The sequence below is a fragment of the Astatotilapia calliptera genome, chromosome 14 (assembly GCF_964374335.1).
Source record: "Astatotilapia calliptera chromosome 14, fAstCal68.1, whole genome shotgun sequence".
NCBI lineage: Eukaryota > Metazoa > Chordata > Actinopteri > Cichliformes > Cichlidae > Astatotilapia > Astatotilapia calliptera.
The window spans coordinates 22,556,933-22,576,254 of NC_137435.1; the positions used below are offsets into that span (position 1 = coordinate 22,556,933).

The 19,322-nt window shown below is 41.3% G+C and overlaps 1 protein-coding gene and 1 non-coding gene across 4 annotated transcripts; both read right to left on the reverse strand.

Annotated features, from left to right (window-relative positions):
- Positions 1-127: 127 nt before the first annotated feature.
- nox4 (NADPH oxidase 4) lies at positions 128-18,092 on the reverse strand. 3 transcript variants are annotated; one of them, XM_026193061.2, is made up of 18 exons: positions 17,726-18,092; positions 17,319-17,414; positions 14,693-14,803; positions 14,318-14,402; positions 12,701-12,798; positions 12,103-12,130; positions 11,801-11,873; positions 10,352-10,432; positions 9,899-10,058; positions 8,275-8,439; positions 8,044-8,106; positions 7,316-7,376; positions 5,072-5,153; positions 4,213-4,332; positions 4,008-4,116; positions 3,597-3,665; positions 2,006-2,106; positions 128-1,915 (listed from the first exon to the last, which is right to left on the reverse strand). In XM_026193061.2, exons 1-18 carry the CDS (start codon positions 17,780-17,782, stop codon positions 1,795-1,797), a joined length of 1,680 nt encoding a protein of 559 aa, XP_026048846.1. In that variant the 5' UTR covers positions 17,783-18,092; the 3' UTR covers positions 128-1,794. The 3 variants fall into 3 exon arrangements, with proteins under 3 accessions (XP_026048846.1, XP_026048848.1, XP_026048847.1); XM_026193063.2 differs by having other exon boundaries at positions 14,693-14,799; positions 17,726-17,748; XM_026193062.2 differs by lacking the exon at positions 10,352-10,432.
- trnad-guc (transfer RNA aspartic acid (anticodon GUC)) lies at positions 2,764-2,835 on the reverse strand. Its single transcript has one exon. It is a non-coding gene; the product is annotated as a tRNA-Asp (tRNA).
- Positions 18,093-19,322: the final 1,230 nt, after the last annotated feature.

A 19,322-nucleotide genomic window follows, 5' to 3' on the forward strand; every position in this document is an offset into this window, starting at 1 on the left:
ATGGTGGCAGAAATCTGCATGTAATGCTGATTGACTGGGCTGTTCAGTTACTGCACTGCAGTGCGATGTTTGAGTGGTCATTACGACTGTAGTTTCAATTATAAATAAATGTAAAACTAAATCACTCAATGATTGAAAACAGTACATTTAATAAAGATGTAATAAATATAAACCATTTATTTCATACTTGTGCCAAAAAAGAAAGTTGATCTTAAAGATTTAGATAAATGTCAAAAATTTCAAATTATAATTACAACGTTTACTCAGTTGATCAGAAAAAAATCAAGATGTTTATTCTTTGTAGAAACCTCCAGTCTCCAGTTTGTGGCATTCAAAAAAAAAAATCAGAGGTTTTAAACATGACAAATACTAAAGTAAACCAGTAAATCATCATAACCTGAAATATGCTTCCGTTATATACCTGTGAGTAGACTCAGTAAAGATTGCCAAAATCCTGCAGAACCTTGACATGTCAAATTGTACATTTATTTTAAACAATATAAATAAAGTAAGCAACAAAAAAAAAGTAAAAAAAAGCTTGAGGTGTAGTGGTGTGTAAAGACTGCATCATCGTGTGCCCATTTTTAAACCACACTGCCTCAGACTCTGAGATAAGTGTTGTAATACTTTTTTCTGCCTCTTAGTTTTGTCAAATGTCACACTTCCCTCCGGGCTGTCTACAAATCCTTCCACAGTGAGAGAAACATACTGACCCGTAACATTCTGCGGGGACCTAAAATCCTTGCCCCCTTTTCTGAGCGTTTAAATCTAACATGCATGCTAAACATACACTGCTTGACAATTTTCTTCGACCATCGCCCCAGTGTAAATTTAGCCCACAGTTGCCCTAAATTAACAGTACTGGTAATTACTAAAATCATTTTTATGTTGCTGTAATAGTTGATTCACCAGTATGCACATGTTCTTTAATAGAAATACCTTTAATGCTAAAATATAATTATTGTTATTATCCATTCATTTTCAGGTTTACTGCTTTACAAAAGTATGAAAAAATAGTAAAGCACATTATTAATATTATTATTTGAGTACGATACCAAATTACACTTAATTACCCGAACAGAGAAATCAGTTTTAGTGGTTTAATGTCTAATAAATTTGTTAAGCACTGTATTTGAAGAATGTGATCATCATTTAGTCAGCGTTCATCGACAAATCCAGGGTAATTACAACTTGGTAATAAGCAAGAATTAAGAATGTGTGAGCAGTATATTTTAGATGCTGACAAAACAAATGTTGGGCCAGTTGATTCTGGATGTAGAAGATATCCATATATTTTGGATATTTAGAACTAGGTGGGGGCTTGGCTCTGAAGTCTCTTAATACTGTGATAAGATCACGGTGAGTCACACCTTTTTCCTCACACTCGACTCCAACATGAGAATGCAATTTTACTCCACAGAGGGGTGCAACAGGGCAGGGATGATACAGAAGCTTCGGGAGACTCCAAGCTTTTCTCACATGTTGATTGGGTCACAAACCAAAGTCGAAGCTTATTTAAAGCACCCAACAGGCTGTTTCGATGTGCCAGACCTTTAGAAAACATGTACAGAGATTGAATATAAATAGTCTATCATTATTTAACTTTACAGTCAGTATTTATATCAAATGAAAATCCATCCAAGATTTTTTTAAGCAACCATGATTGTCCAAAGGTACTAAGAACTTTAATTTAACTAAAAACTTTTCCCATGATTGAATGAGAAGCCATCTACCCCAAAGTAGATGACTTCTACTGATATGCCCTGACAGTGTAGCACCAGCTCTAAAGTTTAATCAGCTGAACGACTCTTTGTTGAATTCGAATGTTGTTCCATTGTATTGAGGTGAGTTACACAGTCGGTGGAGAGTCCTGGAGATGCCCTTCGGTCCGCAGCAGAAAACACCAACACGTTTACTGAAACCACAGAGAAATCAATTTTAACAACAATGTTATACACACGTTTCTACAGCTACGAGACTCACTGGATAGTCCCACTGTACTCACTGTTTGTTGGATTTTCCAATTTCATCAAAGAGTAACTTCCACCTGGGCCGACCAATCTGCATCCTTGATGTGAGTGGGCGGTACTTCTCCTCAGACATGCTCTGCAAAAAAAGCATAAAAAACTAGGATGCTTTGAATTCACATTTGCATTATATGTTACATAAAGTTAATGCTATTACTACTACAGAAAAAAAACATAACAAAGAAACATTTATACTGTTTATGAGAAACATTTTTTGTTTGAGACTTCTATCAGATAAAGTGTACATCTCTCTAAATCAAAAAAGTGAAAAAGTCTGTTTTTTTCTCCTGTTTTCTCCTAGAGGCTAAAAGAATGTGGTATCTAATTTAAGGGCCACCAGTGCTGGACATAGCTGTGTCAGTCTACTGTTAGTAGAGCAAAGGAAATTTAGTCACAAAAAGGTGAATGTAAATGAAATGGGAATCAACCAATAAACTGGCTGGTTTGGTGAACCTTAACACAGTTGGAAATTTGGAGCTTTTGGACATTTATTTTATTTTTATTGCAAAAAAGGGCAATTCAAATGCAATCTGCGTCCAGGACAGCAACAACCACAGTCCACAGTAATGTAAAGAGTAGTTTAACAAATTACTTTCTTGGCTAAGTAGTTAAATAATGTATCCTGTTATTTTTGAGAAAAGCAATGAATAATGTGCCAAACATTTTTGAGTAACCCCAAGGCTGATGGGAACACCCAGCGATGTTGTGTGATGCTAAACGGATAAAAAGACTTCGTCTCCCCGTCGGGGAATCGAACCCCGGTCTCCCGCGTGACAGGCGGGGATACTAACCACTATACTAACGAGGAGATAGCCTGGAATCGGCGTATGCCATACAAAAACAGAAGTCGGTCATTGTGACGTTATGCCTATTTGTAATGTATATTTATGTCAATAAGTCCATTGTATGTTCCGTAGCGGACACGGCTAGCTTCAGAATCGACGGCTAACTACTTCCTGTTATACGTCTTTGAAGCTCGCCGCTCGGGCCGCACGCTTAGTTTCTATACGGTAATGTAAATTCTCGGTGGACAAGTCACCGAGGTCACAAAATTTAAAAAAATGAATGAAGTAGGTGCTCGGACCAGAGAGGACCCCAGAGGACTCGAGGCTCCGGACAGTTTAAAATAAGCAAGGGTCCGGTTGGGTCCGACTGACGTAAACTTCGTAATCAGACGTCCACCGCGAGAGTCGCACGAATACGTTCAAAACTCCTCAAAATGTTTTCGATAAACTAATATAACAGAATTATTTTTTTTCTATATTGGTTGGCTGTTACATCGCCTAAAAGAACAAAAGCGTTTGCTTTAATGGAACAGTCTGGAAAACATGCAACAGATACACTTTAAACTGTGCGCTGTAGCTTCTCTCTGTTTGTAAAGCACCGCCCTCTAGTGGGTGGAGTTCTTAAAATCTAACAAAAGATAAACCGAGAAGAGCAAGTGACAATGAAATACAATAAAATTACAAGATTAGCAAAGAGAAACACTGGTGTGTGTGTGTGTGTGTGTGTGTGTGTGTGTGTGTGTGTGTGTGTGTGTGTGTGTGTGTGTGTGTGTGCCACAATTACCTGCAAGCTGTCTGGTTGACTGATATACAGTTTCAGATTAAAGTAGTCCGGTCTGTTTTCGTTCCAGAGCTAAATGAAAAACATGGTTTGTAGTGTTGCTGATGTGTATTTGATTTCATTCATAAAGTACGATACAGGATATAAATGCAGCATTTATTTTCTAGATTTTTCTGAAATACAGAAGCAGAGGCGAGACTACAAACAGCCTCAAGACTGTGTGAAACCCAGCAAACAAAAAACAGAGGCTTTTTGCTCAAGTCTACAACTTCTGCTGTCTCACAGACACATACACCTCTGACCTTCGTCTGCCGAATGCCACAAACATTTAGAAAACTTGAATTATAGCTTGCCATTTAATTCCAGCATGATTCATATAACATGAAGGTTCTAACAGCCAGAGTTTGTCCTGACCTTGTGATGCAGAGCACACAGCAGCTCTGCGAACCAGTAAAACGACTGGAGTTCCTTGCAGACCCACACAAAATACAACCTCTGCAACCTGAAACCCATCCAGCCATCACTAGGTGTACAGCAGGAAGGAAGGAAGAAGTCCATTGATAAATGCCCAGTCTGTGCATAATTTATAAGCATATAATATATTTTTGTAAGAACTCACAGCAGCGCCCGCAGCACACAGGCGAACGGGGTGACTCCTATTCCGCCGGCAACACAAAGACTGACATCATAGTTGAATACCTCTTCTGACGGACCTCCAAATGGCCCATCAACATAAACTCTGAACATACAATGTGGACAAAAAAAACAACAACACAAAGAAAACAAAAGATCGTTGGCTGAGAAGCTACCAAGATAAATATACACATATGCAATTATATTTCTCCCTTGGGTCAAACACACATAAACATCCTGCATTTGAAATCCTAGTCTGGGTGCAGTTGTGTGTGTGTGTGTGTGTGTGTGTCTGTCTGTCTGTCTGTCTGTCTGTCTGTGCTCTGGTGTGTGTGAACTGACAAATAGACAGCAATCCCCCAAATACATAAATATCTCCACAACAGCTGCTCGCTCTCTTGTGTGATCAAGAATACACACAAAAAAAATTAGACACAAACTTAACTCAATGTAACACAGAATACTGAGAAGATATTACACATGAAACTACGTAAAAGATAAATAACATGAGGGCCATCCATATGAGGCGTGGTTTGTGAGGTTTGCCATTACTGTCACATAATCATGAATACAGGAATCTGTAACACTTCTGAAATATTTATATTCATGGTCAAAATATATTCCATTATTTTTTTTAAAATGAAATTTGTTCCAACACAGGAGACCAAGGGGGTTTGGGCCTTTGATGGTTTGTTTAACTCATCTGACTGTCTATCAAACACAGAGCAGGAAGAGCACTGAGTCAGAGGTCAAAAGGTTGAAACCTTCAGCCATTCTGGGATTCTGAGCCTTCATGAGAAATCAAGTCAGCCACATTATTTAAGCAGACACACACAGAAACGTACTTGGGGTATCTCCTCTTTTGGGCCATGGGAAGGATCTCCATGTCTATCCTTGGCTCAGGAAGCAGCAGCTGTGTGAATCGTTCTGAGGACAGAGGAGAGGAGATCGTTTCAGGCATGGTGTGATTTGTGAAAAAACCAGAGGGATCTCCTAATGATCACATATACTCTCAAGCCTATTAGAATATTTAGATACATAATGCTTCTGTCAATGTAACTTCCATCTATTCATTTTCTACTGCTTATCTGGGTCAAAGTTGCAGGGGCATGAGTCTGAGCAGAGAATCCCAGACTTGCATCACCTCAGCCTCCTGCAGCTCATCCAGGGTGACACAGAATTGTTTCCACGCCAGCTGTGAGATGTAATCTCTCCAGCGAGTCCTGGTTCTGCCCCAGGGGTCTCCTCTCACTAGGACATACTACAAATACCTCACCTGGGAGGCGTCCAGGAAGCATCCTAGTCAGATCCCTCAACTAACTCAGCAGACTCTTTTCGATGTGCAGGAGCAGCAGCTCTATTCTGACGCCCTCTAAATTGTCCGACCTCCTCATCCTGTCCCTTCGAGTCCCTTGAAACCCTTATATTGATGCTATGATTATTATTCCTTGTAATGCACTAATATCCTTATTCTTTCTCCGATTTATTCAAAAACTGAGAAAAAGAAGGCAGAAATGGACAAGAGGAATCAATGGTTGCAATAGTTGTTAGTTTAAGTTGCAGGCTGCGTCAAGGTGACGTGTTCTTACATTTCCAAGGAGTTGCACGTCAGATTAGGTTGCAGGTAGGGTTATAGGGTTTTAGAAGTGTGAATTTCCTACTGAAGCATAAATTCCCAGTAAGAGTTCATAAATTTTTGAAAATTAATTGGCCTGCAGGTCCTAACTCATGAATGTCAGTACTGATCTTTCCACTCAAAAACACACTTTATAGCTGCAGGATGTGGCAGTCAGCAGTCCTGGTGCAAAGCTGCAATTCAACAAGTTAAAAAAATATGCACATCTCACCTTTGTGGGGAATTCTCAAGTGAACAATCAGACAAGCATATATTTCTAGAAATTATTTATGAGTCTGCTGTTGCTCTAATTTTTACTCTGAATGAATGGTGCTGATTGGCCTACTGGAATGCTGAAAAGTGACAGGCAGTGTCATCTGTCACTGATCATAAGTACTGAAAATGAAAATACATTTCTGATTTTGTTCTTGTTCCCATTATAGACCGTTTTCAGATGTTGACACACACATACCCGGGGAGGTTAAAAATCGAATTACTCATGTACTCCATGTCAGGACTAATGAGCTGCAGTACTCATTGCATCACGTTAGTGTTTATCCTCGGCGTGCCTAAATTTCAGAAACAACTAATGACTGCAACGTAACCTCACATATGCCACATATCAGTACAAAGCCCCATCAGTCATCCTTTTATGATATTAAATATAACCAGAAAAAAATGCAGAGTTGGAGGATACAAGATAAACAAACAAAAATACGCTGATGCGGGACAAAAAGGCTGAGGGAGAAGCTTGTGCCCAAAAGATCAAAATGCTTAGAAAAACCTTATATGGAGCTGCTTCAAAATAAATCTAGCAACAGTATCTATATGTGATATATGTCCCAACACTGGTCATGAGCAATGCAACTAAAAGTACAGATATCGTTACCATGCAGAGATGTAGGCCCTTTCAGTACATCATTTCTGTCCTTCTCATTTCATCCTGTCATCCAGGATGATTAACTTCCCTTGGTGTGTATTAGGGTGTGTACCAAAGCAAGTGGAAAGGACAGTAAGTGTTTTAGCCAGAACTTCCACTAAAAGATATTTCCTTAAAGTTGGCTGCATGGTAACCAGTCCCTTTTCCTGAACAGACTGCACATACTGTGTCCAAATGACATCAAGTCCTCGTTCTGGTTTTATTAGTTAATGGAGTTCAAGAATGGTAAAAACTGCATTCTTGCCATTTTTAACATTCTTGAACTCCATTAACTAATGTGTCATCTAGGAAGATGATGAACCTGTGGGAACAATCTTGGCCTTGAGGTAAAGAAGGAGTCTTGCACACACTCACTCACACACACAAGGAGAAAAAAACAGGGGATGATTACACACATCAGAATGCAGCTCTTCAGAAATGTGTCCTCAGCAGAGAGAACAAAACAAAACAGCTTCCATCCTGTCAGCTTTGATAGGGAATAGAAACTGTGTGTCACTCTTTTCTCTGTGTGTGTGTGTGTATGTGTGAGCCCACCAGTCCAGTCTCCCACAACTCGCAGATGGATGCCCAAAGTTTCCTTGTTCTCTGTGGGACACTGTGAGGAGTTAAAGGGCTGACAGTTACTCAAAATACAAACACACACGTTAACACACAGAGACACGTGCAGCTAACACAAGAAAAACTGGCATACACACAAACACATGGGTCAGCACATATACAATACATAGCTATAGCTCTTTTCACTAAATTTAACAATCTACACACACACACACACATTGATGGACACACACACGCACGGCCTTCCTGTTGGCAGACAGTGTTACTAGCCTCAGGGGTCTGTCTGCTCTCTGTCAGAGTGATTCTCTACCCTCCTCCTCAAAGCTCTATAACACACCAGGCATAGGCATGCACAGTTATTGTGCTCCTTTGTGGGAATCAGTGGGTTTTGTATGTGGCTGCGTGTGTGTGTGTGTTTGTGTGTAAATGATTCCATACCTTCCTGCTGTGCGAGCATACAGGGATTTCTTTATCTTCTCCTACTGTATCATGGAATCTGAACTAATCCCGTAAGCATCAATACACAGCGTGAAACACAATATTACTGCACAGCCCAGGTGTCAGTCAAGTGCCAGTCATCAGCAGAGGGTGTGTTGAGTATCTACTAATAAACATCTGCATTCACATGTGTATACAGAATATATGTGTGCTTGCACTGTGTCACGACAGAGGAATGCGTTAAAGCGGGCTGCAGTAGGTCTTACCATTGTGAGTGTGAAGGGATGGTTCTCAAATGAGGAGACACCTGGGCAGTTAAGAAGAATATGCTGAGAAAAAAGAGGAGGACGGGAAGTCGCAGAGAGCCAGCAGGATGTAAAAGAAGGAGGACGGGGGGATTAGAGAGGGGGTATGTCGAGAGAAAGAAATCATCAGATGAATCAAACGAGTGGAATTTCCCTTCTCTCCAAAAAGCAGCGGATATTTGACCAACTCACCTGTCCAGGTCGAGCTTTGAAGTTCTTTTTCAGCATGCGCAACTCCACGACATCACAAGGGTGCCTGATGACTGTCACTATGGTAACAGGGTCACGGCTCTGGATGTAGCGGTAGAAACGCTCCACACAGTAGAGACAGAGAGGACCAGACACCCACAGCCACGTCTACAGAAACAACACAGCACAAACCAGGCATATGGGATAGATAATGAAAGCAGTTTCACAAAGACAGCTTTATGTCATGTGTGTTGCTCTCCTGAGTTTATTTTTTTTGCGATGTCACTATGTTACAAGATCTCAGCAGTTACTCTGGTGTGACCCCAACACTGTCACATAAAAGGAAAGATCTGAAAAATCAATGACTTAATAGCTCATGTGGCTCATGATCCATCACAGTTCCTGGTTACTGAAACGAGTGGACTACAGAAAGAAAAAGTTTTGTTGGTTCCAACTTTGTTTGGTCTTTTTGTAGATAATGGCTCCCACTGTGGTTCTCTGGACTCTCAAAATCTTAGAAATTGCTTTGTAATTCTTTCCAGACTGAAAGATATCAGTGACTTTGCTGTTTATCTTGAGATTCTTAAGATCATGACATGATGTGTCATTTTTTAAAATCTTTCACTTTACTTCACTTTGTCAGACAGGCTGTATTTAAGTGATTTCTTGATTCAACAGGTCTGGGAGCTATCAGGCTTGAGTGAGGCTAGCTTTCCAGAAACTCTGCTTTATTGCAGTTAATTCACGATTTAACAAGCAGAGAGTGATTTCATTTATTTTGCCCAGTCAGTTAAGTCTTTATTTAAAAAGTGCATTTTGTATTTACTCCCACAAAGGGGGCAAATACTTTCGCGCAGCACTGTAAGCAAACCAATGACTGCTGCCGCTGTTCTGGTGGTATCAGTATTTGAAAAGTGGCTTGAATCATGAGGCTTGGCGACTGGAATCTTTGCATAATAAAGGCCATTCAAACTACAGCAGCCGAATTTTCCCTCGGGAATGTATCTAAGTCGGCGAATGTTAGTACAGAAATGTGTACCAGGTATTTTCTATCAAAGCTTTGTAATTCCATCAGCCTGCTCCCCATCACAATAACCCGAGGAGTCTGAATCAAATCCAGCTGAAAAGAGAGAGTACGCTCACAAGAATAAATACTAAATCGACTGATATCACAGTGTGAGGTTTTTCTCTTCCTTTCTGTTGGCAGTTACCTGTAACAGACTAATTGCTCGCAGCTTCAGTAAAGCCCTGGGAGCACAACTGTACTTAAGGGGGGATTTATGGAACCAGCTCGTTGCTTAACGACCAAGTGCAAACACATCATCACACACGCAGGAGGAAACACACACAAAAACAGGCCTTGATGTAGAGAAAGGATGCAGCCCCTTCCTAGCAGTATTACACCCCTGCTCAATGGGACCAGCTCCTACCAACACTTCCCAAATACCCAGCATTCATCCAAAAGCCCCAACCACAAACCCTAAAACACTGACGAAGACTTAAACAAACATTTCCTTCAACTCAAACCAAAACACAAACACATGTAAATATGCTCATAACACACATGCCTGGACCACTCACACACACACACACACACACACACACACACACACACACACACTCTGACCTGGGGATAATGTGGCTGGAAGCGAGCGTCCTCGTTGCATCGCCTCTCCTCTTCTTCACTCGTGTCCAGTTCATCTCCCTGCTGCTCGGTGCTGCTCTGGTTGGCTCTGAAGCAACCAGGGGGGTGTGCCTCTATGTTGGTCTGATACTTTAGAGCTCCACTGATGAAAACAACATAATGTTTTCATCAGTCACACTTTAGCACATTTACTCATCACTCTTTTACGACTACTCAGGCAAAATAGATTTAAAATGAAAACTAGGGGCTGACAGTTCAACCACACAGAAGAACAAACAGGCGCGAACAAGCACTTGGCTGAATGGGATGACTAGTACCTGCATTTGAATTTCACCTGAAAGACTTTCAGTTCCTTGGAAAAAGAAATGACTCTGTGTGTTGCATAAGTGTAGAGGGGAAACCCAAACACCCACATGCACTGTTAGTGCTACCTACCCAACCATGTGTATCATCAGGATGACGTAGAAAACAATGAAGAGGTTGTGTGTGTACCAGAAGATCTCATAGTTGGACATGCTGTAATAAATTACAAGACGATCAGAGTTTACTAAGGACATGATGTACAGACTCCCAGCTCAGAGCCTGAGTGAGGAGAACATCAAAGATCAGTAAAGAGGTCGTTACACAGAACAACCCCCCATAAACACTGCAGACAACAACCAAGCTCTGTATTCTCCCTTTTCGAATGCAGCTCTTTTTAAATGGTAACTAAGATATACACAACGTGGCTAAGATATCCTGTTACACCCAACAATGTCATACGATTCTTCTGGTTCTGTACTAACCAAAACATAGCTTAATCTGTCAATCATTCTCCAGAAACAACAACTAAACACAGCATAAATCTCTTTTAAGAACTTAAAAGAGAAACTATTAGAGCAACGTATCGCTCTCTGGCATGCAGTACAAAGCTCTGTTGTTTCTCTGAGTTAACTGTACTTGATCATGAAGTGGAATGATGCTAGAAGAGATTACTCAAGCTATCCCAATCTATCATTCCTGGGAAAGTGGAAGGAATCTTTGGAGAGGAAAGTTCCATTTCAAAAAATAAATACATAAAATTATTGCATCTTGGAATTCATTTCATGCATATTCTGAAATAAATTAAACACTGTGGCCCGTGACTTTTTCTTTTTTTTACATTAAGCTGTAAAAGTGGGCTTCTCTTCAAAGTCGTTAGATGAGATCATAGAGCACACATTTTCTCCTCCATGGGCATCGTAACGCAAAGCTTCTCACAACTCAACACTTTCTAATGTTAAAGGCAACAGGGAGCAGACATGAAGGTACTGCAATCCGTAAAACATAAATAACCTTGGAGACTTTAAAGTAAGTTCATATCTGTGGATCACTGACTCATTAAGCAGGTATTCTTCTGCTGTGCAGCCGCCATCATCCCACCACTCCAGCCACTTAGCCAAATTCTTATCTAAAGCCTTAAGTGGTCTGGAAAAGCCTCTTATCCCCTGTTCAATTACCGAGGAAATCAGGGAGACCGTTCGGAAGACTAATACACGTATAGTGAGTGACCCACTATGACCTGAATAAGGACAGAGCTGTGATTTTCTCTCCCACAACCTTCTGTTATTGTGCCTCCTCATGGTCTCCAGCTTACATTTCACTTTGACTAACACAAAATGAGTCATGAGCTCAGACAGAAAGAGAAAAGCGAAGAAACACAACACAGAGATACTGATGTCTCGCCTTCTGTCTGACAGACAGACATAAATACAAATCATGTTTGTATCGAGGAACGGAGACGTGGAGCCGGGCTCCAATTCATCCCAATTACAGTTGCTCATCAAGTCTATGAGGGTTCTTTCCTCGCTTCTATTAATACAAAGACTATGATGACTATTATAATGGTGGTCTGATTTAGCCTACCGTACACAGTAGGAGGAGGATATGAACATCAGGAAGAGGATGAGGACCAGCAGCACACCAGTGACTCCTGGGACTAAAGACAATAACTCAGTTACAGAATGGAGACAAACCCAACAAAGTACTTAGGGGTCACAAACATACATATAAAAATACACATAAGGGAATTGTCTGCTCACACGTTTAAAGCAATATTTGCCATTTAATTTAATATAAAAACTGAATTTCAAAAACACAACATGACTTCCTATTCTTTCTAAAGCCACTAATCTGTACCATAGTGCATGACAAAGAGTAGTCCTTACTTGTGGTCAGAATAATCAGCATGGGGTCCTAGGAAAGAAAGCAGAAAATAAGAATTGTGTTCACTCTTCTGCATCTGTTTCTGTGAGGACCGATGAAGAGTTTTTGATCTCACAGAGGAAGCCAAGTCTGTGCTTTGGAGAGAAAACTGTCTGCAGGCTTCTTTCCAACACATCACTTCAGCTGGTGACTTTCTAGAATGTTCTTGAAGGTGAGCTAATCAGCAGACAAAATCTCCAGACGACTAGCTTTGGCTAAAAGTGTGGACATATTTGGATATTTCCCTCACTTGCTCAAACAGGTTGATGCTTTCAGATTTAGAGATTGGTGTGCTTCACAATGAATGCTTCTCTGATTATGTAACAGTAGCTTAAGCTTTGATATAAAAGACAGTTAATCATCTGGCAATCCAGCAATCATGTTTTCTTTTAGTGGATGTTTTACATTGTGAATGACCAGGTGTGCAGGACTGTTTTGCTCATGTGCTCCAGATGTGGTCAGACAACAGGTTTCAAGCATGTCTTGAAACTGGAAGCACAGGGTTTGCGGTGGGACGTGTCACTGTGATGGTGAGTTCAGGGGGGTGTGCTTGAGTCTCACCTCTCCTCTGTAGCGAGCCAAATTGAGAGCCGGAAAGTCATCTGAGTATCTCACACTGAATCTGACAACATTAACCAGGTGGGCAGAAACGTGCATAACTAGAGGAGAAACAAAACGTTACACTGTGCTGATTTAAAACACATTTAGTGCGCACATACAAGACTTCAAACAGACACGCTCTCACTTAATTATACATGTTCAAATGAACTGCCGTCAGAAACTCATACAAACATTTCTTTGTCTATTCAGCAAAAACTCAGCAAAACAACCTCCCCACTTACTAGCTGGCACACACACACACACACACACACAGGACACACACTCCTAGCTGACATCATGGCCAAACCACGCAGTTGTTCAACAGCTGATGGAATTAGAGGGTGTGATCACGAGACACAAGGGTCCTATTTTCCCTACTCACATCCTTCGTCACTCCCACTGCCTCCTCTATTGCTCTCTTTTCTTTCCTCCTCCTCTCCGTCTGTCTCTCCCGCTGCCTCCCTTTGTAGTCATTTGTTGTCTCTGAGTTTTGTTTTTCAGCACATGAGAACTTTGCCCCGGGGTTGGGGGCGGGGGGACGCATATGCATAGGGAACTGCTGAGTAATGTTTAATGAGTTGAGAGGTGAGTGATGATGAAGATAAAAGAAGAACTTAAGTTTACAGGCAAAGAACAGATGCCAGCATTTGAAGTTTTTTTTTTAAAATTTTTTAAATTTCTGTCATTCTGCTGCCAAAATCTCAGCCGATCAACCCAGGCTGGAATATCCGTGAAACCACAGAATGGAAGATTTTAACCGACGTTCCCAGTCCCCAGATAATGGATTGCTTCTTTCTGACCATTTTGGTTTTAAGTAAAATGTCACTCCAACTGTTATATGGGCCGTGATAAAATGTGCTCTGAAGAAAATACAGGCATTCTGTTTCTATTTAATGCAAGTTAGCATGCTGATGTATGAATGTAAGCTGGTGAACATCAGCCTTTCTCTTCCATGGAGATGAACCTGCTTAATAAGCAATCAAGTAACGCAGTTTGATTGGTTAAACACTCTCAGCTGATGAATGAATGGCCTTATTTATCACTTTATCAGTAATCAGTAATGCATAATTTTGACAATCATCGTCTGGCCAGCTCGTCTCCGCAACCACCATTAATCACATTAATTAGTCAGATATTTAGAGCGAGGCAGGACCTTTTTACAATGCCCGAATCTCTGCTGCAGGAAAGCTCACAGCATGTGGCTTGCCACTAACTTTACCTGCGGTTCAGCTTTTTGTGACACATGCAAGTAACTATAAGAAACAGCAATGCCGGTCAGGCTTCCCAGAAACATATGAATGAATAAGAGGAAGACCCCTGCAAAGAAGAGAGCCACTGGACCCACGGCTGCTTGAGGCTCCCATGATGTCATAGGAGACCCATAAGAATAACATACACACAGGACACGTAGACAGTAAAAAGAAACACAAACAGCAAGAAGAGCATCACAGCTGGTTCAGCAGAAATGCTGAGCTAGCATGGATTCATGTGTACACATTCAGCACACAGACTAACACAGACAGGCACACAGTGATACATGAATGAATATGAGGCAGGGTGACGAGTGACAGCTTTTACCAGAAAAGATGCAGATGGCAACGCCACACGCCACATGAAAGGTCTTGGACTTGTCCAGCAGTCTGCGTGTCTTTCTGCTTGATATCTGCATCAGTGTGTGTGTCACACAGACAATAGTATTATTCACGTGGCTGGGATTCAATGAAAACACCAACTAATCCTCTTCCTTCTACCCTAATCAAGACTGCAATCCTTTTATGTTTCTATATTCATATTTGCCTCTGTATTTTTTAGCAGTTCTTTTACAATATATGAGTCGCTTTTACAGAATAAGCCCCACAACCTGTTTTCACTGATACAACCAAACCCACTTGGAAGTTCTTCTTCCCGTCCCTAAAAACTCCAATGATCCATCCGAGCTGTAGTATTTCTTACCATCCGTGTTCCTCGTACAAAGGTCACCAGAGAGCGGCACATGGGCAAAAGCACCAAGCTGCAGTTCAGGTTTAGCACAGTTGCAGATGCCCTGCTGATGCACAATCCTAGCTGGGAAAGACACACACACAGACACACACACACACATACATTGTTAGGCAAGTTGCCAACACTAGGCCTCATTTGGTGGGTGTAAAGTGGCCTGGTGGATTAAGGTGCACATTTTTGATTATTCCCATTCAGATATCAGCTATTCAATCATGGCCAATTGAATAGCTCGTAGTGCTAGATAAAACTACCTTTGTCTTTCTCAGAATAGAGAGCTAAGGACCCCTTTAGGAGTCTGTTAGTCTTTAAATGGAAGACATTCATTTATTTTGAAAGTCATCCAGTTTTTGGCTTTAAAAAGAGATTTAAAAAGACTGGAAAACACTGTTTATTCTCTAAGTATACACTCAAAGACTCTTCTGACTACACCACTGTTTTGCCACCACTTGCAAGTTTTACAGTCTGTCATCCTTTCAGTACAGAGCAGGTTAAGTAGAGGCCCCTAACAAGTTGATGACAAGTGGACAGTTTACCTGAAGCGACACAGGGGGGACGTCTGCTGTGTAATGTGGTTTTACAAATCTTAATCTTAGAGCTCGACAATCGAAGCTGTTTTCAAGCTTAAAAGCCGGACGTCCTTTGGCATCTTGTAAACACAGCACATTTAAACACTTTCTTGGCAGCCTGAGCGTGCGCTGCAGGTGCCGTCTCTTCTGATTATCCCCAAGAAACTGAAATGACTGGTGTGAGAGATGAAGGTAAGCACAGATCAAAGACGGAGAGCGCGTCTGAAACTGGAGTCCAGCCTTTGAAGGGATGGGGGATTTAAATAGCGGTAAAGATTTGTGATGGCTGTAAGAGATGCAACATAATATAGGAAGTGCGTTTAAAACAATGTGACTCCTTAAGGCGGCAGCAGCTTCTGGTCAGTCACCAGTTTCAAGTGATTAGCTGTCACAGTGTGCTGTACAACAGATGCTGAAATATAAGAATGTGGTGAAACAACTGGTCAAGAGTTAAAATCTACATATAGCAGATGATGGGGGAAGACCAGCATGCTTATAAATCAGACACCTACACCTTTGAAAGACTTCCCACACACACACGTTCACTCAGCATACCTTACTAAGAACAGCTGACGCCAAAACCAAGCAGGAGGTCTGATATCCTCCCTGCTTTCTGTACATCCCCAAAACCCGATTTACACAGGTGAAGGAGAAAAGTTGGATATATGAAGTTTGAGCTGGATTCAGTTTGCCTTCGAAATACATCTCCGTCTTGCATGTACACACGTACACGTGCAGACACACACATAAGCTTAAGCCCTCTGGTAAGGCATTCAGTCAAGCCAGCAGCGTGCCCACACTTGCCCCTCTCTCCCCTTTGCTATCCACTGTACACGCAGTGCAATAGCTCGCACATGCTGCTCGCTGCCACATCTAATTTTATCACTTCCAGCTTTACCTTTGTTTTTTTCATCTGCTGGCTTTTCATACTAGCTTTAACAACTTCATTTACAAATACTCGTACTGTATTATATGTGCTAAACTTTGTTCTTGGCACATTTCAGTTATCAGTTTGGAGTTTGTTCAGCACAATTTGATATATTTTTAAACACAGAATCCAGGTGAGTGCTTTTGTTTTTGCTATATTTGCATAAAAAATGTGATTTTTGGGAGAAAATCACAGATCTGGTGCAGAAGTAATGACTGCAATTATTATTTCCAAAGACAAGGAACTTTTTCACTCACACAAGCATGCATCGAGAGTCACACACCCACGCCCACAGAGACACCATTGAGACCTTGTGACAAAAATTACACCACATGAGCGAGCAGGCATTAAAATCTAAACCTGATTCTATGTGTGTGTGACTGGTTGACCCAGCTCATGTCCCTGCTGCCTGGTTCTGGAGGTCACAATAACAAGCCAATACACGTGGTGCTTTTATCTCTTCCTTAACAACAATAAGAATCAAATTTTTCACAGAAAATAGTGTAAAAGTCACACACACAACCTTGTTTAGTTGTGGAATTATGAAGAGCACTGTAGGTCTACTGAATAAAGCTACTGTCAGCGGTTCCCTTACTCACAAGAACCAGGGATTTTTCACTTATCAGCCAAAATATGTGAATCACTACATCATGGAGCTACACTTTGTAGGCCTTATGAAGGTACATGATTTATAACTAATCTCAAATGATATGGTGGAAATGACAGAGCAGAGGAAAAAGCGTGATTTCAGAAGACGAAAGTCACTTATACGTTTCTCACAGCTGGTAAAAACACAGCTGCTACTTATATCATTAAGAGTGACCTTGTTATTTTCAGTTTTCTTTTGTGAATGTTAGCTGGCATCAACAATATCATGACCCTCAGGGTCACTGATGAGTTTTTCCTGTCTCACATGACAAGATGTACAAAAATAAAAATCTTGAAAAATCTGTTTATGTCTAATCAAACATATGCAGCTAAGAAAGGGTTTGATGTAAGGGCTCAGTAAAGGGTCCGTTTCCTTCTTTAAGCTTGGTTCAAAACAACACATCTAGAAAGTGCATGTAAATGTATCAGGTCTCACCCCGAGCATCTTGTAGAGGTAGTGGTATTGCTGTCCAGTGAAGTAGAGCAGGAAGGTGCTGATGAACAGCCAGGTGTTAACTCCCAGCCACAGAATCTACCCCCACACACACGCAGAGAGACACACACACACACGGAACACATCATCACAAACAGCACAAGAAATTGCCTGTAAACGTCTCGTGCACATCTGTATCTGAGTTCAGGCCACAGCTGCCCTACAATAGCCAACCAGACTGCATGGATACAACATGTACTAAACACAGTAACTGAGCAGCAACAGATTCATTTGAGCGTTCTTGGAGAATTGTGTAAGTTAAAGATAAATAACAGATATATTAACGAGTCAGTTAACAGATTTAAGTGGAGATGGGTGGTTTTCAAATGTCAGACAAAAACTTTCCCCACCAGGACGAAGTACTTCCCTCCTTCGTTGGCCACCCAGCTCCGCGCCGACACAACCATGATGCCTTCAGGGGCTCAGCAGCTGCCCAAACTTTTCACCAAAGCTCCGGTGCGGCCAAGATCTCAGAGACTCGTCCTCCCTGCAGCTCTGCCTCAGTCTGTATGCCAGACTGCAGTGTCCACAGAGCAGCCGGTGCCTGCTCAGTCCAACCTCCCAGGAACTCCTCCGTTCACAGTGCATTTTCACTTTTTAGCCACCACAGCTCTTTCTCTCTCTGCCCCTCTCACCAGTCCCCCCCCATGAACGACACGCAAGGACATTAAGACAGCAGCTTCCCTAAAACATCGTGAATTTATAAAAATACACAGGACGTGCTCATTGAAACCACAAACACACTTGGGGGGAACAATAAACTACGATTAATCGCACCTTGCTGCGTTTTTCTGGCACTAGAGGGCGCTATAGACAAGCGTATCCCCGTGAAGTCTCCCATCTTTGACTCTTATAAGGTACTTTTAAAAAATTATACTTACACTTTTAATCACACATTTTAATTGCTGTTTTTTAATTACAAAGTTGAAAGTTTATTTGAAGCCGGAGTGTCACACTCTTTCTTTTGTCTGATCTGAAGTGGGGTTGGTAGGTCGATAATCAAAGGAGCTTGCAAAGAAAAGCGTCTGGACTTCTTTAAGTTGCTTGAAGACGTTTCACCTCTCATCCGAGAAGCTTCTTCAGTTCTAAGGTCAAAGGTCAAAGAACTGAAGAAGCTTCTCGGATGAGAGGTGAAACGTCTTCAAGCAACTTAAAGAAGTCCAGACGCTTTTCTTTGCAAGCTCCTTTGACTACGATGACCTGGATGACTGAGAACCTTCACAGACACGTAGGTCGATAATAACTTGCCTGACTTTAAAGGACAATTATTTTATTTTAAAAAATTCCATTTAACTAAACCAAACACTTTAAAGTACAGACGAACAGTCTGGAAAAAAAATACACTGACAATTTTTTGAAGTAAACAACTAATGTGTCATGTTATGTTGTCATGTTATGACAATTTTAGCAGGCATGACGTTAACAATGCAATTAATTGAAAAATATGGTAAATGGACTGGTTCTTATATAGCGCTTTTCCACTCTTCTGAGCACTCAAAGCACTTTACACAACTTGTGCATTCACAACTGACATTCACACTCCGATGAATGCATCGGAGAGCAATTTCGGGTTAGTATCTTGCCCAAGGATATTTGGCATGCAGACTAGGGGAAGCCGGGAATTGAACGACCAACCTTCCGACCAGTAGATGACCTGCTCTACCACCTGAGCTACAGCCACCCAAATAGTTATAGATTTTACGCTTTAGCACACACAAAGAGCCATGTAGTGGAACTATAATAATAACTTTTATATTACCAAGAAATTATTAACACTGACTTATTAACGTATTAACTTATTAATGTGCTGTTTATGCAATAAGAAACCACTGAGATGAAGCTACTTCCGGCTGCTCCCTCTTCTTCACGAGGGGTAACAGGGGGTAGCTCTGCATGTTTGATTTGGCACCGGATGGCCTTCCTGATCCAACACCAAAGGACAGTTGA